The sequence below is a fragment of the Heliangelus exortis genome, chromosome 1, assembly GCF_036169615.1.
Source record: "Heliangelus exortis chromosome 1, bHelExo1.hap1, whole genome shotgun sequence".
Lineage (NCBI taxonomy): Eukaryota > Metazoa > Chordata > Aves > Apodiformes > Trochilidae > Heliangelus > Heliangelus exortis.
In genome coordinates, this window is record NC_092422.1 from 146,691,399 (window position 1) to 146,714,275 (window position 22,877).

At 39.6% G+C, this 22,877-nt stretch overlaps 1 protein-coding gene across 3 annotated transcripts; it reads right to left on the bottom strand.

Annotated features, from left to right (window-relative positions):
* Nucleotides 1–972: 972 nt before the first annotated feature.
* Nucleotides 973–21,493, bottom strand: SLC25A17 (solute carrier family 25 member 17). 3 transcript variants are annotated; one of them, XM_071731844.1, is made up of 9 exons: nt 21,309–21,493; nt 16,153–16,213; nt 15,164–15,230; nt 11,968–12,119; nt 9,562–9,678; nt 8,727–8,872; nt 6,750–6,845; nt 2,800–2,882; nt 973–2,099 (listed from the first exon to the last, which is right to left on the bottom strand). In XM_071731844.1, the coding sequence occupies exons 1-9, from the start codon at nt 21,456–21,458 to the stop codon at nt 1,979–1,981; spliced, it is 993 nt and encodes a 330-aa protein (XP_071587945.1). In that variant the 5' UTR covers nt 21,459–21,493; the 3' UTR covers nt 973–1,978. The 3 variants fall into 3 exon arrangements, with proteins under 3 accessions (XP_071587945.1, XP_071587935.1, XP_071587955.1); XM_071731834.1 differs by having other exon boundaries at nt 973–2,355; nt 21,309–21,492; XM_071731854.1 differs by having other exon boundaries at nt 973–2,355; nt 21,296–21,429.
* Between the last annotated feature and the right edge of the window lie 1,384 nt (nt 21,494–22,877).

The following is a 22,877-nucleotide window of genomic DNA, read 5'->3' on the forward strand; positions in this document are numbered from 1 at the left end:
CAAAATACTGTATGTTCAAAATTCAGCTGATAATCTTAGTGGGGTTTCACCTGTAAGATGAAAATTTGACAGATAATTGAACAAACAACTGAATAATTCCTTGGCCATCTCTAGTTGGTCACATGAGGTTAAATGGTCTTTCAGTTAATTCAGTATAATGTTTAAATCAATACTGCAGAATGCAGGAGCAAACAAACAAACAAGCAAAGTTTTAAATACCTTAAGTCTATCACTAAAAGGAGAATGAAACTGTCCCTAGCTTCAATAGCTTTTGTTTTGCTGCCTTTAGGAAACGTTTCATTACAACAATTGGTCAGTAGACCATAGAACAAGATGTCCTTTCCAAGTATAAAGGTAACAAACAGAGCCAAGGCCACCACTCTTCTCTACACAGTTGTTCTGTATTCAGCTTTTTTGCAAGAATTAGATGCTTCTTCATCCCCTTGAAACCACACTGTCTGTCAGGCAAATATTTGTAGCAAGGAAGTATTCTCTTCTTAAAGGAACCAGAAATCTTTCTGTATTTGCAGGAACTGCTCCTTCATGCAACAGACCAGAAAAATCTGAGACACACTGAACTAAAGCTTCTAGTGGCCACACAGATTTCAGCCAAAGTGGCAGCTTTGCTTTTCTCACAACAATTACGACAGCAGAAATTTCAAAGTGAAGTAGCTTATCAAGAGCCCTGCCACTGATTACAAACTTATCACGAACACCAAATACAGTAGATTATCTTTCCAGAGGTTAACTCATTTTAGTAAGAATATTTTTACTGACTGGTTGCTTCTTTTCCAGTTGTTGAGGTCTACAGTCTTTCATTACATTTCATGTCACCTGTCAAATTACAGCTCATTATATGCTTTTTCATTCTTGTCATATGTAAATCCCATTTAGACTGAAAAGCATCCAGCTCTGAATGAGAAGTACTTTTCTTGTATACAGATACACCCAGTATTCTTTAAAAAGAAGCAGTCGGTGTAAAGGTTTTTATTCTTTTGTATAAGACAGCATTATCTGCAGAATTCATCCCAATTTCATACTAAGAATGGACTCAATTAAAGGGTGTTACTTAAGAACTCAGCAACATATTTCCTGCAGCACTTTATTCTTCCCCCAGACACTCTTGGTGTTAAACTACCATGAAATTTCTCAATACTTCAAATATAAAAGTGTACTTCAGAATACTCCTACTTCAAACTTAATGATGGACACAAAAGGATTTGTTTGCATTTTATGGCCTAGGACTATTGAACAAAACTATACAGGAACATATATGCTTACATTAACTGGGAGAGTTACAACATTTATGCTTTATGGTCAAGAAAGGGTCTGGGAAGATCAGTGGAGAAATAATTAAAGGACAATTTGAGATGGAATACCACTTCTGAAGTATAGGGTAATGCTCCCTGTCTGCATAAGAACATTGCATGAATTTACATATTCCCACAAGGAACTTGGTTACAGAATTCATGTATTTCCATGCAGCAAGTCCATTTTCTTGAAGCAGCCTGGGGTACTCAGCCTGAAAATGCAAGAAGTTATGTTCCTCCTGTCTAGCCAGTAATTGGCTAGACAACAAAAATTCAATATTCAAAATAAGGGGACTCAAGAAGGCAGCATGCCTACTGACTGGTCAGGTATGTTCTAGCAGTTCAGAAATCTCACCACCAGGTATATGGGGCAATGTACTGTCATACTGTGCCACAAATATACTTTAAGTTAAAAGAAAACTATGTCAAAACTCTTGTCTTTTTTGAATTATTTTAATGAACCAAATATGAAGTGATATAAACATAAGTCAAGAGAAAAACGTAAAACCAGCCCCACCAGCTGCTGACAGAAGCTAAAGATAGAAGAATAGTTGAGGATGATTTGAAGGAAAAAAAGAAAGCATAGTGACAGATTGGCATTCTTGACAAGAATGTCAACAAAATCCTATAGTAGTTAAAATTTCATGTCAAGTGCTTAAATAAGGTCTCTACTTTGTTTCGTAACACAGCGAGTCCACAGAATAGTAGGGAATGGCTATCCCTGAATTCATGGCAACAGGTCCAATAGAGTGTATTCCAAATTTCCCCAAATAATGGAGATGGAGGTGGCTAAAAGGAAAGAGAAACAGAGAAAGTGAGGACCCTTTGTTACCCAGTCCGGTCTCAGAAACGGAATGTGTTTTCTAGACCCCATAATCTTTGGCATAGGTTCCTTTTTCAATGTCTGCGTGAATGCTTTAATCCCATGACTGTGAAGGTTGCTGCAGTCAGTTTCTCATACACCAGAAACATAAGAGCAGCCGTAAGGACTGTCTGCAAAAGCTTTGCTTCAAGGCCTTTGTAGAGTCCCATTAATCCAAAACGCCTAGGAGGGGAAAAAAAACCCAAAGAAAATAAGTATGAATAGCCTTCTGCAAGTAAATCAGTACACTACACAGAACAATATCAAAATTTAATTACAACTGTAAGAATTTTTCTTTATCTCTTAATTGCCAGCTATTTTAAATAATATTTTAAAGAAAAAAATCTGCAGAAAATTAGGTCTTTTGTGTAAGAAACTTGCTGCTTTTCAAGACAAGTGGTGAATGAACTGGTATCCACAGATATCCTTTATACTACTTACTGTACAGATATTTAAGATAATTTAGTTTTGCATACTCATTCTGCAATTTATTACAAAACCAGATTGACTCAAACAGCAAGTTAAGGGAGGCAAAAAGAAACAGAAGTCAGGTCCTGCAACATTTTCAACATATTAGCAATACCCAAGTCTTCAGTATCATGTTGGACAAAAAAATGGAAAACTCACCTCACTCTCTGCTGAAGCAGATAAAGAACATTCCTAAGACTGCCTAGTGTTCGGTTCTCTGGGTTCAACCTGTGGCGTCCAAACTGAAAAGAAAGGAAGAGCATTTTGTTGTGCTATTTCCCCATGGTGCTAAGCAGAGAACACCACACATGCACAAAATCTGGAGAGCCTATCTTAAACCCCTTTAGATATTTTCCAGGCTATACTCATCCATAAGTGAAGAACTGAGGCCAAAGCTCACACTTTTGAACTTCACACAGCAAGGTTTAAAGTGGTGTGCACTATAGTAATCGGGTTTGGGTTTAAGACAGACTCTAAGAGAATATAACACATGTCCATATTTGATCTTTTTCAATTGCTCTGGAGGAAACAGTTTTCAAGATTCCAAAAGCATAATTTGTTGAGTATTAGTAGGGAAATGACATTCAAAACAAGTTCCTTGTGGCTAGCACAGTTTTCATTTAACAAAGATCCCAAGCCTCATGCATCTTTAAACCATTATAACATTGAGATTGCACAGCTGAAACAAAAATTTATCTGCACAGCAAAAAACCCTTACATGTGAACTGCTGGGGAAGACTCCTAAATCGCTTGATCCATCTACCTAGCCTAAATAATACTTCTCTTTTACTCAGTGAACTTATCCCCAGCTGTGTTTCAGTGTATACAATAGCTGCTGCTGTTGTTCTATGTCATAGAGTTAAACTAGTAACTTCAGCGACTCCTTTTCTGGCATTCATTGATACCCTTACCTGATACAGGTCAACAGTACGTCAGCAGACTGTAACTATGAATTATTAACATAAAAAGTTTCCCCCTTTTGTTACTGTAACAACACAGCCAAACAGCTTTTGAAGCCTGTATTATACTTCTGTGCTAAGAAAGGTGAACTTGGGCAACTGCCAGTGGGTGTTTCTCCCATAACTTACTCAGGCAAATGCTACTTCTTAGGCACAAGAAGTTACAATTGAGGGTAGGTAGAGTGTGCAAGCAGATGTAGGCAGATTCAGAAATTACAAGAAAGCACCAGGATGACACAGGTGCCTTTGCAATATGTCTTAGGCTCTGATGGACACAGCAGCATCAGAATGCTATTGGAAGATTTCCCAAAAAGTACTAGTATTCTCTACACTAGAGGAAACAGGTTTGAGTTTTAAAGAGAACTTTTTCACCCATGATCACCAAGAACATTAACAGTATTGGTATTTCTCCAGAGGCAAATTTAATTTATTCACTGTTTACTAACACATGGGCTAAAGAACAGTTTCACTGCATAATGAGTAACACCATATTCCTAATGACTGAAAAGGAGACAGACATACCAAAAGCTAAGGCTGGAAGCTGCTTGCCACTATCAATTAGACAGGTTAGATGTTCATTATATGGAAGCAAGAACACTTTGCCAAAAAGTTGAACACAAAGGTGTGGAGGTTTCCACAAAGGTGTTGAAAGGAACAACTTTCAAACAATAGTAAATTTTTAAAGACTTAAGGTCAAAAAGGCTAAGACTCCTGTTCTATCTTCGATGACAGAACTTGATTTTGACATGTAGGTTTTTATGAATTATATCAAGCTTGTATTAGCTTGTGCATAAGTCTGCAAAAACTGTTTCAGAAAAACTACATAACTATACAACCAATTATATTCAATGTTATTTCTGAAAATACTAAACCTTGATCCATAACTTTTTCCTTAACATCACTTGGTCAGTGTAACAAACACTTCATCAAATATAACTGCTGGCTTCAGATTAGAAAACACGCTACAAAGTAGTGCAAGTTTGAACTGGACAGGGCAGATACCACAGATGGATGTTTCCACTGCTCTCGCCAGAGGGGCTCAGGGCTTCTGGCTACTGCTTCTAACAGTTATTGGTTCTAAGGACAAAGGGAAAAAAAAGTTGCCCTTAGTGCCCGTAGAACTAGAGACAGGATCTTCGGATTCACCACGATCACAGGGAGAGGATGGACTGGGATTGAGAAGTAGCACATAGGCCTCTATTGCACAGCAGGGCACTGTGAGATAAACCCTGCCACCACCAGGACACAGAGAGTTAGCTGTGCTGTAGCAAACAGGCAACCCAGCACTGCTCAGGCAAGCCAGCAGTGAACCAGGTGACTTCAGCTGCTGTGAGCAGTAAGCAGCAGCTGGTTAGTACATCAAGCTGGCAGCACAACCTACCAGAGCTGCCCTTGCTTTAAAGAATGATGCTGTCACCAAGAGGCAGAAGAATTTTGATCAAAAAGCCAAAGGGAGACAGACAAAACATGAACGGTCACCAGATTATAATCATTCCTATAGCAACCATGGAAAGGATCGAGGGCTGAAGCTGTTACACTGATGCAGCCTCATGGAAACTGCACTGCTGTGCAGGCAAAGGCTCAAACAGAGCACTCCAACTTACCTTCCAGTTATCCTTCACATCAGCAGATTCCAGTTATCCTTCACATCACAAATTAATAACAGACTGATGTTGCTACTTATCCAAAAAAAGCTGTATTTGCTTAAATGTCTTTTTGCCTCTGTCACTTTGGTAACAGAAGTCTGTATTACTAGTTTAACTTCTGAGATATCTCCAAACTGCTACAGCAGGAGAAGAGGTTGTATTAAGGCACTAACTCAGTGCCTTCAGATCATTAAAAGTTAGGAAAACTTCACAAAAGATGACTGCTGACAAAATTACAATGTGGCTGACATCTACAATGCAGATGCCATTTTGTGCACCACGAGGTGGTGAAGGAGAAAGATGTGCAGACACAAGTTTTATCTAGTGTCTTTTCAGGGTTGCAGCAACCACACAGTATTTGCATCCTTTTATTTCAAAATATAGCTCCCAAACTATCTTTTTACACACTATCAAAAAAATCAAATATATTTAGTCTACTCTAATAAGAAGAAAAACTAAAATAATTACAAAGCTTCCGTGAAAAACAGATGAATAGTTAATCTTCAGATGAACAAGTAACATGGAAAATTCCCGATTAGATAAGTCTGAAAAGTGACATTCTTTAGATGGAAGACTTGTGTTCAGTTATTCACCAAATACTCCAAAATTATACAAATTTTAGAACATATATAATGGCTTACCACACAGGTAAGTTAGGGTTTCACCTGACTTAGAAAAACAGCACTGTATATCATGTGGAAACATTTATTAACATTTAACTGTTATAAAAAACACCAAGAAACAACTTAAAAAAGCAGATGTAAAAGCACAGAAATAAAAGTACAATATGCTTACTTTTGTATGGTTAGGTCTCTTCCCCGTCCCACCCCCAACTTTGTCTTGTCTTAGTATTACAACAGTACTGGTACATATGGAAGGCAGCTACATTGTCCATCATACATACAAATTGCAAGTCAGGATGAATGAAAGTGTTTCCATTACCAACACAATTAGAGTACAAGACCAGGTCGTTGGCCTTGTACATGTGGTTAAAGATATCAGTTATGAGGGAGCTCAGTTTCCCCTGATGAATCACATTCTGGCTACTGACAAGGTCAGGACATCATCTGAATAAAGCAAAACTTACGAAGAGAACCTTTTATTCTGATTACCAATCTGGAAGCAAACTGGGTTTTGAGGGTTTAATTTTAACTTCTTGTCACAACTTCTATTTATATCTGAAGAAGGAAATCTACATTTTCTAGACCCTGAAAGTAGTATGGTGCATCACCTCCAGTGAGATGCTGTACTGATGTACTATGCTGTCAACCCCACCACCTACTAGAAGCAATGCCAAGTTACCACCAGTAATACCAAGTCCCACCAGAACCTGTCCGTACAAGATCATAGAAGAGAGGCATCAATCCCAGTGACCTGCGTTGTGCAAAAGGAGCTCCCAAAATGACAGATTCATTAATGCAAAGGAAAACAACCCATCTGAACAAGACTTGGCTTATACAGACCAAGTCAGAGGCAGTCACCCTGAAATAAAATTGGTACTTACCCGCAGAATTGACTGTACTGTCTGCAGAGGGTAAGTGAGGGTGGTGGCAACTGCTTTGGCTACTGCACCAATGACAAAAGCATCCAAAGAAGTGAGCTGTTCAACAGAAAAAGAACATATTACTTCCACATAGTACCAAAACAGCCAGTTACCTTTATGTGACTGGGAATTCTGTAGGAGTACCACCTACTGGGTAATCTAAGTATCTTTGGCATCAAGTTTTCAATGAAGTCTTCGGGTCTTGTCATTTTAAAGAGTTACAGTTCAACCAACTTACTTTCCCACAAATAGCTTATTTGTAATTTCCACCTGCCCACAAGCTTCTGAATTTCTTGCTTTAACTACGTTACTATAACACAGTGGAGATAAAGCCATACAACTATATCAATTTAAAGCACTGAGAGTAGACAAAAGGTAAGAAAAGTAGCATTTAAACATACTATCAATTCATAAGCATTTCAGCTTTTGCAATATATTTAAACTAGCAAGTCACACAGCACTTGTGGGAAGGTGACATACTCCTTAAGCATCACTCTATAATCCTGAGATGTAATCACTATGCTACCAGGCAGACTTTTAATCTCAATGACATAGGCTAAAAAAACCTCATCCCCTGTTATTTAAACAGACCTGCTGGAAACCATCCCCCCCCCCCCAAAGCCCACAATGTTCTGCAATGCACCAAAATACATTATTATGGCCTAATTCAAACTGTTAAGACTGAAATGCATTGTAATCAGCTTAATCACTGAAAATAAGTAGGTGCGCATATCAAAACAGGTGCCCAATTTGCAGCACATACTATTTGCAATCAGAAATATGCACACCTTTAATAAGACAATCTCATGTGCTTAACACAGTCAGGAAAAGATCAAATAGGAAGAAAAATGCTGTCCAAAATAAAAATGACCATTGCTAGGGGGAAAAAAAAGCATTTTTCCTCTCCACTGATCATAGACAAAGCATGCCCTAATTAAGATAGAACTAAGTAATTTAAGACAAATATAATAAATATAGCAATTAGCCAAATAACAATGCACAGGGAAGCTCAGCTTGTCACTTAAAAAAAATTACCCATAACATAACTGGACAGATCCATCAGGCACAAATAAGAGTGCTACAGCTGCAGTATTAACTACAAATGGTAAAAACACACAAGCTTCATTTATGATAAAAAATCTCATGTGAAGTTAAGTCACTGTGTCTTGAGGAAAAGCAAGATGGCTTTGTAACATACTGATATGATCTAATGTTTTACTAGAGGAAGCTGCATTCTGAAATCACAAATGCACAGTAGAACACTGCAGCTTAAAACATATAGCATGTTATGACATCATCCTAAAATCTTAACACAAATACTTTTTCGTTTGCTAGAACATAAAAGGAACATGAATTCAGGTGAGATGTTGTGTCTGATAGAGAAAAAAGAAAAAGAAGGGGGTTACAAAGCAGGGACAGAAAAGTAATTCTGCCTTTGTAGGAGGGATGGTTGCAATGCTATGTTCTATTTTACTGTCTACCCTTGGAAAAAGGGCTTCAGGTGTTATTAAAATGACACGGTTGAAAACAAATTGGTGATACTTCAAAGGCTCAATATACCTGACGTACAGGAGAAAGGGTAAAAGAGGTGATTTCAAACCAGTCTGTATACTTATAAAACAGTTGTATTAGAATTGAAATCTGTTCTAAATCAACACCTGGGAACAAATCTAAGCAAACATGGACGAGAGGTACAGTTTGATTTTTTTTTTACAGAAAAAGGAATTAATCACAGGAGTCTTTTCCCTAGGGACATGAAAGATTCAAGTCTCACTTCACAATCATGCATCATTTTTAGAAGATACACTACATTAAAAAAGCTTCAAGAATACAAGAACCAAAACCAAGCCTACACTTCTGAATATGATCAAAAACAGATGTCAAAGAACCTGTCTTATAAAAGAGAATGTCCATCAGTTGGCTTCAAAACATACTCACTTGCAGCTGCTTTTTCAAAAGCTTTCGTTTGAAGCCTTCATAAAACATGAACTGTATGGCAGGATTGAAGACCAGCAGCAAAGATGGAAAAGTACCATTCCATAAAGCTAAGACTCCTTCATCTCGTATTATCTGATGAAAGGCATCTGAGAAGAAAGGCGGTAAAAAAAAAATATAAAATCTTGAGTACAAAATCCTGACCACAGAAGGTGAGAAAAGTTACACTTAAAGCCTAATATTCAAAGTGTACAAAAATCTACATCAGTCTTTTATGGAACTTTTTAAACTTCCATTCTAATCTGTAAGTTAAAGGAAAATCAGCAAAAAAGAAGGTTCTTGCTCACGTCATATGTAAAGAAAGCTTATCATCAGCACAGATACCTCACTGGTTTTAGTACAAGCTCAAAATTTAACATTAAAATCTTCTAAACAGCAATTTTTTTACTTACTTAATTTTAGAAGGAAGACAGCCTGAGCACGAGGCTGATTAAAAGACTAAGGCAAGTGAAGTTTAATTTGCTGATTGTCCAAACTCAAGACTCTCAGCTACCACCTCACTGGGCTCACTGCTACTCCAGGGTTTGTATGACAAGACATCTGCCTTTGTAAAAGACATTATAATTACAGGTATGCATAATACAAATTCTTAATTACCATCAGAAATGGCCAAGTCCAGTTTCTTGTAAAACTCAATGACTGCAAAGTTATAGGGAAGCATTCCAGGAGATTCCAGGGTGAAACAGGTTACATGAATAAAAGTCTCCAAACTTCAAAGTCCTTGATATATTTCATTTAATGAACTTCTCTTTGATTGAAGACAACAGCAGGTGCTTACCTATTATGCCTTTATAATTGGTTGGTACAATGTCTTCATTTCTGAATTTTGCTCCCTGCAGCTTCAGACGTGTGTTTACTACCCAAAGAGGAGTGGTCAATAGGACGTTCACTACACCTAATACAAAACACAGCACAAAAAAAAACCCCAAAAACATTCAGAACCAGAAGATTTCAAATGTTTTTTTATACCCTTTAACTCCAATTAACACATTACAGATATTACTGGTAAGAAGAAGGGGGAAATTAACACAGCATAAAGGCAAAAGTAAACTGGTCATTTGTGATAAGCTGCTTCAGGTATACACCCAGCCACAAAGCTCCACCATGAATTAGCTGCCAGCAGACTGCATGCAGTGGGAGGGCTTTTCTGCTACTCCTCCCCAGGACTAAATGAAAAAAAGACAACCAAAAAAACCATCAATCAACAAAACACATCAAATATGAATGCACTGAAGGAATCTGAAGTGAACTTGTTCATCTGCTGCATACTACACCACACAGCAGCACAAGCTACTCTATTTTATGCTCTACTTACTCCAAGATGACACGCTGCCTGCCTACTTTCAGAAGGAAACATGAAGTGGCAAGCTTAGAAGGATTATTTTTTAAGATCAAAATATGAATGCAAGCAGCTTGACCCAAAGAGAGCACCGACAGTGCCAAAAGAATGAGAACACCTAGTTTCTAGATTCACTAAGTTCGCTTAGGGTGGAAAACACAGGATTCTGCAATATTTTAAGAAAGGCTTAGAAGCAACAGGAGATTACACACAATAACGAACCTCAACAGTAAAGTTCAAAAGATATCAGGAAGTAGGATGGGGGAGGAGAAACAGAAATCCATAAGGCTGCAATAAAGAAGTGTTGCAAAGTACATTTCTGAACTCACACAGAAAATGGTTAAGTGACATTGCTTCTGCCATTGCCTGGTACAGGTCTCTTCTTTTAAGTAATGACTGACGCAGTTACTTTGAAGTAACTATGTACAAGAAAGGTTCTGATCTTTCTTACCAATATTTCTGCATCACAGAAATTAGCAATTGCTTCTACACTGGTTGCTTTGGTAGGAGTCTGAATAACAGACTGAATTGTTGCATTATATCAATATGGACACAGTCTTAATATATTAAGAACAATACATCTGAAAAAAGATGAAACTTTACAACCTACATTATGCCTGTTCTTTTTATTGTCCTTTAGAAGGGTTCAGGAAAGCAGAATATAAATGTATAAGTATTCAGTATCACTCATAATGACTACAATCAGCTCTGAAAAAAAAGTTTTGAGCAAAATCAAGCACTAGAAAAGGCAAGCCACATTAATCTCTTTTGACCAAATTGATTATATATTATGAAGCAACATCTTAGAGCACAATATACTTACAATTTTTCATCCGGACTCAGTTACAGGAGAAAAAACTTTATTTTACAGACCAGCAAGGTAATTTTTAAAAACACGCTTTTCTGATCTGTATTTGCTACCAGTAGGAGGAATAAGAGACGGTAAGGAGGATTAGCAAACACCCAAATGGAATTTTTTAATTATACCAGGTATTATTCCATTATAAGGATATAAACTATATACACTGAAGAAATACTTTAACTGACAAGCTATTACCCCAATTCCTGTAAGATTTTGTTCCAGAATGTAATTATAATAAAGTTTCTCCCACGGTAAAGCCAACGTAAAAATTTATTTCCTTACTTTCCCCCAACTATTCAGCTATTGACTGTGTCTACTCATTGGAAGTACAAGAAACTAAGAAGAAGTAAACAACATTCCCTCTCCCCTCAAACAACCACAGATCTTTTTTTGGTTTTGTCTGCAGATTTTTTAAAAACCAGTTTGTTCCAGTGTGGTTGCATGAGCAATTGTTCTTGTAGAACAGTACAGGCAACCACAGGCACAGTGATAAGTTCTCACACTGGATTTTCTAGAAAAACCACTGGTGTCATCATCCCTTCAAAGAAGACACTGTAACATCCAGATGACAGGAAGGGGTGAGAGAGAACACACTTGCACAGATCTAGGGACTTATTGTCACTTTCAGATGACATTCCAAAACCATGGCTGAAAACTGACACACAGTTAACAGCTCTTACTTGCCTTAATAAAAAATATTTCAGAATTGGCATATATCTTCCTTTTGAAAAAACAAGTATCACTGCTCGCTGCCACATGCATTCAACATCTAAAAGATGATATCATGGTAAACAATACACCAGACACGAATAAAGTTCTAGGCTCTCACAGCACTGTGTGTCAACACTGACAATGAAGCAGGTCTGGATATGGTGGGAGATGTAAGTACTCTATGCGACCTCCAATGGGCTTTTCTGTTAGAAAAATATTACACAGAATATTTTAAAAATACATTTTTTATGCAATTGAGATTTAAGTATTACCTGCAACAACCCCAAGAACCAAGTCTTTTCCAGTGGTTGACTGCTGGCCTTTGACCCAGAGAGTTTTAAGACTATTAAAAGTATAAAAATAAACAAAATTGGAGCAACAAAGGCTGGAGATAACAGGAAACCATCCTCGGTATGGTGCCAACCTAATGGAGAGGAAAAAGTCATGGTAAGGAATTAGGAAAGTATTAATGTGATCTGGTTGATTTTACAGATGTTCCAGGAGATACAATACTGCAGATAATATCAACTAGGTAAGTCTTTATTATTAATTTATCAACTAGATATCAACTAGTTATCAACTAGTTATCAACTAGTTATCAACTAGTTATCAACTAGTTATCAACCAGATATCAACCAGATATCAACTATTATTTATCAACTAGATAAGTCTTTATTATTAATGGTAACAACTGGTAACCAATCATACCATGCCAAACTCCTACCACTAAAAAAATAACATACTTGTAAGTATAAACTATAGTAATCAGGATTAATTCCATTGAAAAGGAGATGCAGAGGTACAATGTATTTACAGTGAGAAGCTTGGGGTCTATTCACTCCAGAAGTGAGTATCACCACTGTATTTACTCTCTACCAACAGCCAGTGATGAACTACAAACACTGAGGGGGTAAATACATCTGAAGCACAGACCAATACAGTCAGTATAAACCATATATTAAGACACACCAAGGCACAGGCAGGGTTTTCATTTTTGTTGAAAAACAGTCATCAGTCTTGTACAAAAGGTAATACCTCAATAAAGAGATGCTCATATCTCCAAGGAAACAAAGCAATGCTTAATATAGATATCCTATTTTTTTTCCAGCTACCACTTCAATATGAAACAACATTAATAAAAAAACAAACCACCTAGAGCAAGGAAATTAAAAAATATATCTGTCTGGATTGTTGCATAAAATGTAAAGATGGAAGACTAGTTAGCAAAATTAATATACTCCAGCAAGGAGAGTCTTCCAAAGGATGCAACGTAGGGCATGAGATATCCAGGTCAGAGGAATTCCTAATAAAAGCCTTGCAATGAAGTCTACATTAAATCAGTCTGGTAAGTGAGAAAAAATACCTATTTAAAGTTCATTAGCTTAAATACAGATGGCAAACTGAATACCCTCTTATGATTCATACCTATCTTATTTTGCAGGTGTTGTGAATAACTGACATTGTTTGTATATCACCTAAATCTGTCTTGATTTAAGAATTATTTCATGATAGCTGACTAACAAGGCTCTCTTCTCTGACATGCCTGAGGAGCATGTAAAACAAGGACACCTCAACAACTGCCATATATCCCCAACATGTTCTAAAATATATCCAGAAAAGACAATACGTGCCTTCACTGAAGCTGCACAGGCCAGGTAGAGAACTGGTATCATCTTAAGAGTATAAGAAAACTCACTGACCAGCAGTAATTACGGAGGCTCTGTAGTATTCAATAAAATACTGGGAACACGCAGGATATAAGGATCCCCAGGAAGGATACAGTAAAAGGCACAAGGCTGGTAAATTCATCATCTGATTGTTCTTAGAAAGTATACACTAGGTTTTCATCTCAGATCTAACAAGTGTTTCTCCTTCCCATGTAGCTGGGAATACACCACATTATAGGGACTGTTTATGAAGTTACTGGCTTAGCTAACAAAACAGCTACAATTAAAAATTAACTAACGATACACCTAATCACAAGTAGAATTAAAATGATCTTTAAAAAACAAAAAAATCACCCTTTGGGGACCATAACTGAGAGTGCTAGTTTGGCTTTGCTCGATTTATTGAAAATCATCATCAGAAATTCTTAAATGAAACATCTTAGAGTACAAAACAGGAAACTGTGACAAAAGACATGAGTTTATTTTAATGACTTATGTTGTCAATGTTAGCATCTGTAATTCCCATACAAATCCTCCTGCACACAAATAAAACCTAAGTTTTTGTTCCAAACTGCAACCTTGAGTACTGTGTACACCAATAAACAGGGATTAAAAAGCAGGGAATACAGTAAAGTTTTCTGTAGAAAGTCCATTAGCTAAATCTATTTTCTTTATGGTACATCCAGATGAGAAAAGTAGTCTCAACAGAAGTGTACTATGAGGCCAGACTTTACAAACTAATGTGAACTAAATGTTTATGATCTCATATCACAGATTTCAGATTTCTTGTGGGGTTTTGGTGTTTAGGGTTTGGGTTTTTTTTTTAATTCCAGACATCTCTAAAACTAGTATAATTGCTTAGTCAGGCCCCACCAATACCTTTGGAAGAAAGGTATTGGAAGAAAAGTACCTCTTGCCAGAATTACTGATTTTTCTGTTTCAGAGGGCAAGTGGGATGACCACTCTTGCAGTTTCTCCATTTCATTTAACCTCCTAACTTTTCTTTTTAATTTTGTTTCCTTTTTTTGATACCCCTATGAAATAAACGTAATGTGGGAATGTGAACAAAACACAGTACCAACAGACTGAGAAGTGGTCATGTATACAACTGCCAGCTGCTCAAGTTCAAAGACAGCAAAACATCACTGGCCAAGCTAAACTTTTGTCAACATTAATGTCTTGAAAGCTCAGGTCTGTTTAAGTGTTCCAGGGATTCACTTAGGAAAATACCTGTAAAAAGGACACACATATAACTTTTTCTCAGCCATCTCATCTTTCCCTGTGTGGCAGATAAAGCACAGCATTGCTGAGAGTTAACTGCTTTTAGTTCAATCTTCCATCTTGCAAGCCCCAGGACTTACTTGTTTGCTTCCAAATGAAAAAAACTTCCAACTAGGAAACATGTCTCAATTCTCCTGTTGAAAGTGGCTCAACTGCCCAAGAGTTTCATCTTGGTTATGAGAAATGGACACACCCAAGAACCAGACCAGTCTGGTTTATCAGGTACCTGAAGGCACATTTGTGTACAAACTTGCATTTCCGAGGAGCCACAACTACCTCCCTAATGGAAGCAGTTACATCACTGAACAACTTGATTGCATAAGGTGCTCAAGAATGTTAATCAGAATTAGCTCAAGATGAACACATAAGATTACGTAAATCACATCGCACTTATATGAAGACATTTCAATACAAAGTAAGAATCTGTCTACGCAGGCTATTATTCCACTTTAACAGCAAATTCAAATTAGTTTTAGAGTATGCCTACATGAAGACAAGAGGAAAATTAGTATATACTCACAGGCCTTCTTCTTTGATTATTTCCAATAGGACTGCTGGTGTTGTCTTAGACTTTCGCTTCTCATCAACTGGAAAACAGAAGAAACAAACTTTTAGATTATTTTGATGTTTAGCACTCAATTCCAGCTCTTTACCCCTCCTCTTCTGAACATATGCCAGAATACCACGTCTCCTCTGCTTCACAGAACATAAGACATTCCCTACTTCTGCAGCAATTCCAGAAAGCATCTCCTTATTTTCTTTTGCTAAGTAAGGCTAATTCTGTTTTTCATTCTTCACCAGACTAGCACGTTCTGTATCTGCAGCTGCCAATTCCTAACCATGAGCTGTAAAATGAACTGAAGGTAAGCCCACCTTAGGTCAGAAATTAGAACTGGGCCTAGCTGCTCTCAAAACTGTACCTTGGACTCCAGACTAGCACCACTAGCAGAGCCTTAGCAAAGCACCATCTCTTCCTGTATTGAAAGCTGCTCAACAGCTGATGTGCTTTAGTCACAGTGCTAAAATCCTTGATGATTCTGTAACTTTTGACTGAGAGCTTTAGAACAACAAAGTTGATATTCCTGCTCCCAGTTCTAACCCTTCTCTCTTTAAACCACTTCCAGAAAAAAACTCAAGATTAGTTTTTCATGATACCGCCCATGCAGATTGAAGTGTTCTCAGCAGCCAAAACCAGCTGCACACAAAAGTAATCCTGTGTAATCTCACATATTTTATTCTTCTTTTTTGGTCTTAGATAGCCACTTAAAAGCCATGTCAGGACATACATCACACAGCCTTTTCAGCTAATTAAAAGGTTGCCCAATACTTTCAAATGGGAGAACTGCCTTCAGCTGGAAAAATTTGTTAGTGATTACATCGTGCTACTGTTACACACGTAAGATTCCTCTTCATGCAAGCTACATCCCCCTACAACCACCCTTACAATTTCCCAATAGAAAATTAACAGAAACTAGAGTTTGTACAAAGAAATTAGAGCTTGACACTTACCCTGAAGTCTAAGCCTAGCTGTATCCAAAGGAAAAAACACAGTCATTGCAGTCATACTGCCCTGAAAAACAAAATAAAACTGGCTATATAGTCTATCAGTTGCTTGCATAGGTGTCTGTCAAGACTCTACTCTTCTTAGCCATTCACTTCTCACCCAGAAACCACTGTAATGAATAAGTTTAAAATGGGGATAAACTCCATATATGTCCATATCTTTTTGACATGTATGTCATGTCTTTGACATGTCTTTCTTGGTCCCACACTTGAGAAACAAGGCTTTTTTCTCTTGTATTAAATCAAGAAAAAATTAAAACCATTAGAAGCCTTTTAACAACAGAGAAAGCTTTTGGAGTCTTGAGAGCTGGTAGAGTGGGTTATCAGGAGAAAACCTTAATGCACTTTATCTCCCATCAGCCTCAGCACCCAATTTCTGCTTTAAAAAAGAAAAAAAAAACAAAACAAAAAGGAAAAATATGACACAAGCAACCGCCCTGTTAAAATTACATTGTTTTGACTCAAGAAAAACCAAAAACAAACAACAATACCTTTTTAGTCAATTAAAAACTGACAATACAAGTTTTTCAGGATTTACTTTATATTGTACTATATTTCACAGAATCGCATAATGTTTAGGTTGGAAGAGACCTCTGAGATCATCCAGTCCAACCTTGACTAACACCACTGTCCACTACTAAACCATGTCCTTAAGGACCAGGTCCAAATGCCTTTTAAATGCCTCCAGGGGTGGCAACTCTACCACCGTCCTGGGCAGGCCCTTTCAATGCCTTTCAATTTAGGCAATAAAGATCAACCAACAAAGACAACCCCCATGGCATCAAAAACATGATGAATTAAATCACTACCTGGATGTCACCAGATTCACTTTCTGTGAATCCAACATTCTCCCTCTTCATTTCCCATGCAATCCAACCATTAAAGTCTCCAAATGGAACAGGCAGCACCCATAAATACTGTATTTGCAAATGGCCTTGTCTTCCACACAGGAAGATACATACATCTTCCTTGTCTCTCCATTATTCAGTACCGTAGCATTAGAGCACAGCTTCTGGGAAAGACACCTAACTCAAAAAGCTCCTGGCTTGCTGCAAACCTCTTAACACTCCACGGCAATATTAAATGCATTAAGTGGCTGCTCAAGCTGTGGCACTCTTCTGTTACTAACCATGCAAACTGTTTAAATGGTGGAAAGGTCTGGGATACCCCAAAGCAGAAGAGCAATGTTATGCCATACATTTAAGTGAGCTTTGCCCTGGGGAACACTCCAGCTCCTGAGCAGGTTTCTTGGACCTATTTGTATAACCAGCAACTCAGGATTATTTTTCAGGTGGTGTTTACCCATTTAGACAGCTCTTGGTGGAAATCTTAACAAGATATGAGGTTCTCCAGTTTTCATAACACCAGGCAGCAGATGAGAGGAAACACTTGGCCATAATTACCTAGTTATTTTAGCCCATTTAATTTGTGCTCTTGCCAAAAGAACTGATTCTGTTCTCCCATGTACTTGTCCCATGTCTGCTCATTCTTGGTACTTAAGAATGTACACACCTGGACAGCAAGTAGGATGAATGAACACATCAGAGTGAAAACTTAGAAAAAAGAAATTTCAGTTAGAAGGCCAGTACCAACACACAAAAAAGTGCCACAGAGGTAAAATTTACCTCCTAATGACAGCTGCATTACAGTAACTCTGAAGGCAACCTCAAAACATAATAACACAGGCACATAACACATGCACAGAGAAGGCAAACAACTGCAGTCACTGCAAATTCCAGCCTTTTCCTGCTCAATTTATCCTGTCCCCATCCTCCCAAAGTGAAATTTATCCTGAATCCCACTCTCAGTGCAATCCACCATACAGCAACACAAACACTTGCACTCAAAACCAGCAAAGAGGAATGAGAAATATGTTTGGGTAGCAGCACACAGGTCACAGGAGTGGACACAAGGTACAGAACAGAGTACTTCAGTTGGACCTACAATGATCATCTAATCCAAATGCTTGACCCACTCTGTTTAAGGATAATAATAAAGCATGTTATTAAGGGCATTGTCCAAATGACTTGTAAACATTGGCAGGCTTAGGACATCAAGCACAGCTCTAGGGAGCTTGGTCCAGTGTTTGACCACCCCCTTGGTAAAGAAGCGTTTCCTAATATCCTCCCCTGGCACAACTTTGAATCATTCCAACGTTGTTAGCCTTACAGGTTTCCTAAAACTTGCCTAAAATATGTATGAAACTATAGCTAAACAAAATGCCATGAATTAAAGCAGTTGATCTGATAACTGCCAATAAAAGATTTTGTATCCTCCCCACTCCTGCTAAATTGAGGGAAATAAACTCAGAAAAGCATTTATTTTCTCTTAGGTTTATACACGGAACAACTAAACTACAGCATGAGGAGACTGCCAGGAGCCTCACATGAAGGAAACAGGATTTCATGGGTTGAAGTAAGGGAAATAAAAGGGATGAGCAGGACCAGCTCTTTCCACAGAAACAAAAACTCTTGAGATGGGCTCAGATTCCTTACTGAATCATACTTGGTACCAGCAGGGAAGGTAACCCCTGTCACTGGCTGCAGGAAAATGTATGATCCTGTACTGCTGAAAGGGTGTGGCTTCATTGTCTGCTTTCCCACCACCTCCCTGTTGATGCTGAATCCCAGCAGTTGCCAAGTCAAGTCATGGTATTGCTTACTGATAACCAGGACAGGTACAAACCAGCTTGAGCAATCCCAGCTCTTGGTCAACTGTATTTGCATCCCTGCATCCCCCATACTGGTGGTGTAACTTTCCAGACACCTACACGATGTTGCAGACAAGGAAACTAATCTGGGTGAAAAAAAAAAATTTCCACTGGGCTTTTTTTTCAGTCAGATCAGCTCACTGTTCATCTGTAGCACCACACAGACTGTGCAGTAGACAAGAGGTGGCAGTAAGTGGCCAGACCAAGTGGCCTGAGGTAACTGCTTCCAGGAAGATGCTGCCAAAAAGAGGTGTGTAGAACCCCAGCTTAAAACAAACAAATTATGTTTGATACTGAATATTGGCTGACAACAAAGCTGCTTGACTGCTGCTATAGCACTATGAAGGTCTTAGTCCTACAGCTTTTGGAACAAGAAGGTTACTTGATAGTTATATGCAGAGAAAGAATACTTATATAATTCAGTTAAAGTTCACAGAAAATCAGCATTCATACTTGGTGCTGCTCACAAAACTACTCATGAACAAATATCATCACATTGTGATTTGACATGTACTTCTGACTCATTACCTCAGCACAGTTCTGTGGTTCTGTGGGCTGTTTTATTTTATTTTTTAGTTCTTGCATCTGCATGCCTTATAACAATTTAAACTAATGGTGAGACAATATCAGAACAGTTAGTACCCATGTCAAAGATCTTGCCAAAATTTATGTATTACAGCAGCAAACAGAAATCTCCAATAGCTCCAAATAGTTAGGTTTTCCATCACAGCAATATTATTGAAGTAGAAATACAAGCTTCTTTTAAATACAATAAGGAATTTCTATTAATTAATACCACCAAGAGACTTAACATACCACTTTATCACATATTCTAAGTTTATGACTAGGTTTATAAGTTTGTTTCATTCCATAAACTTTGTTCAGGAGCACAGCATGAATATACACATCTCTATATGAGAGTGAGACAGCTAACATTGAGGGCTAGACAGTAAAACCAGCTTCTGCACAAGCCAGAAAAAGGAGGGCAAGCAGTATTTCAATGAGATAATTTGAGAGTTCCAGGTCTTGAGTGTGGAAATAAGATCCCCATTGCCTTTGATGCTCAAATAAGCAGACTTTAAAGATTTTAAAGAGCAGACAAAAGTCCCATGTTTATTTATGATATAGACAAAACAATCCTTAGTGGGTTTTTTTTCCTTTTAGAATCAGTCTTTATTGTTCAGTAACATTCAATGACTTTCATCCTCTTCGAGACATTTGAGTTATTTTAGAAGTTCAAATTAGAACAGGAAGTTTTGTGAGAATGGTAGACCAAAAATCGCAAAAATATTTATTTAGGTGTTCTTGCCAGTCTGGAATAATGGGAGTAAAGCTGCATCAACTTGCTTGAAACCCATTAACGCATCTTATCCAAGATGGTACAAGCTTCCTCTAGGTGTGCTACACTTGTTTCATGTTTTGATTAACGCCTTATCCTTCAGGACTTGTGTTTGGAAGACAAATGCAGAATTCTGATGCTTAGCACAACACTTATGCTCATAGAATCATTTTGAACAAAAAAAACCTTTAAGATCACCTCCAGCCATTAACCCAGCACAGCCAACTCCACCACTAAACCATGTCCCTAAGCACCACATCCACACTGTTTTTAATTACCTCCAGGGATGGTGACTGGGCAGCCTGTTGCAGCACTTGACAACCTTTTCAGTAAAGAATTTGGCAGCATTTTCCCTCTGCCTCAACTTCTGGGAGGCTTAATAGAATCACATAATGTCTTTGGTTGGAAGAGACCTTCAAGATCATCCAGTCCAACCTTTGACCAACACTCTAAGCTTATCACCAAACCATGTTCCTAAGGACCGGGTCCACAACATTTTCATCGTCACCTTGATGCCCAACTTCACACGCTTACAGCCCCACTTCCTGAGGGAGTAGCTCTTGTTGGGCTACAAGGAAGCTCCAGGACGACAGACACACAGCCTCCAGTTTTCTCAAATCCTACACCCCAAAACTAATGACAAGCCAAAGGTGGTCTTTGCTCCTAAAGGATAGGTGGCGGGGCTAAGACAGGGAGGCCCTCACCCCACATTCGCTCCCCTCGTGACCGAGAAAGGTTTGGGCACAACCGGGCGCGGGGTCGCCCCTCAGCCCCCCCCCCTTCCCCCTCCCAGCCAGGCCACCCCAGGCCCTGCTGCACTCATCCTCCCGCCTCGCCCTGGGACCCCCTCAGACACTGCCCCTCGGCCAAACAAAGGCTCATAGGCCCGCGGCCTCCTCAGTGCCCCCCACCAGGCCCGCTCACCCCCGCAGCCCCACCACCGGCCGCCGCCGAAAAGCCCCCTCCTGCCCCCCCCACCCTCCCTCCTTTCCCCTCAACCCGGCACCGCCCGCAAGGGCTGCGCGCTTTGAAGCCCTGACCCGCTCCGCTCACCACAGCCCCGGACACGGCGTGCACCAGGCTCTCGTAGGAGACGATGGAAGACATCGCCGCGGCTCTGGTGGGCTCCGCCGCCGGCCTGCCCGGCTGCACGGCGGTACCGGCGAGGTCCCGGTTAGCGGCGACAGCCCCGACCCGCGCCATGGCGACCGCCCCCTCCGTCACGTGGCGCCTCACCTCGCCCCTCCACCGCCCGCCCGCCCGCCCACCCCGCCACGGGCAGGAACCGCGCATGCGCGATGCCGCCCGCAGCCACTATGGGGGCGCTGACCCCGGGGTTGTGGTGGGAGGGGGGGGTTCCTCAGTGAGGGGACGGTGACACAGAACACGGGTGATCCCGCCCCACGAGAAGGGGCGGAGGGACAGGTCGGGCAAGCGGTAAGCGGGGAGTTTAAGCACGGAGCTGTAAGAACCGCTGAATCGCTTTGGTTGGAAAAGACCTTTCAGGTCATCAAGTCCGTCTCCCGTCACCTCGCACCGCTACACCGTGTCCCTGAGCACCATATCCACGCGGCTTCTAAATATCCCCAGCCAGGGACGATAACTACAGCACTGCCCTAGGCAGCCTCTTCCAGTGCCTGTCAGCCCTTTCAATGAAGAAAATTTTACCTGATACCCAACCTAAACCTCCCCTGGCACAATTTTAGGCCATTTCCTCTCGCTCCATCACTCGTTACCTGGGAGAACAGACTGATCCCCACCTCGCTATAGCAGCTGCAGAGAACAAGATGAGAGCAAGTCTGGTGGACATGGCCTTAGTGGAAACCCGGGGCACTGAAAAGCTGTTAAGTTGGGATAGTGGGTCTGAAGTGGGTCTAAAGTGTTTTGTCTATCTAGTCATGTACTTTTTCCTCCACACCGAGTAGGCCTCACCTCACTGAACCATAGAGTAATTGCTGTGGCTTTAAGAAAAACACTGACTGAGGGTAGAGGCTGGGAATATTGAGGAAATTCATTGTTCATCCCTGTGAAAGTACAATAATACTTCTTCCACCCACCATGTTTCTTTAAGATTTAACATAAGCATTTAATTATGAAAAGGAGACGATATTTAACATTCTTTTCTAACTTCAGCCCCTTTCCAGTATCTTTAAAATAACACTTTTTCAAGCCAATCATTTATTAGTTCCTGTGCTGCATGGACGGACCAAGCTTGTTGCTTCTTCCAACTATTTTGTTTGTGCCTTTTCCCTGTCCCTAAACCCTTTCTTAATCCTCCTCTGCCTTCACAGCTGAGAGGCTGCCCAGTGCCTGCAGCCATTACAAACAACATCTCCAGGCTTCTCCCTCCTTTCGCTGGCTGGGGGTGGAATGAGAAGTGCTACAAAGACAGGACAAGACCTGGGCAGCTGGCCCAAGGACAGAGTAGACACAGTTAGCAGCAGTTGGAGCACAGAGTGGAAAGAATATTAAATACATAGTTTGAAAACCAGCAAGAGTCCTATAGCCTCCTCTTAACCTTTTAGGTAGAAGGGGGTTCTGCAAGGGAGGAAGGAGCTGGGGAAAATGAAATGAGCCTGGACATGCCACGGTTTGTACAATCACTTGGGATGGTATCTGTGC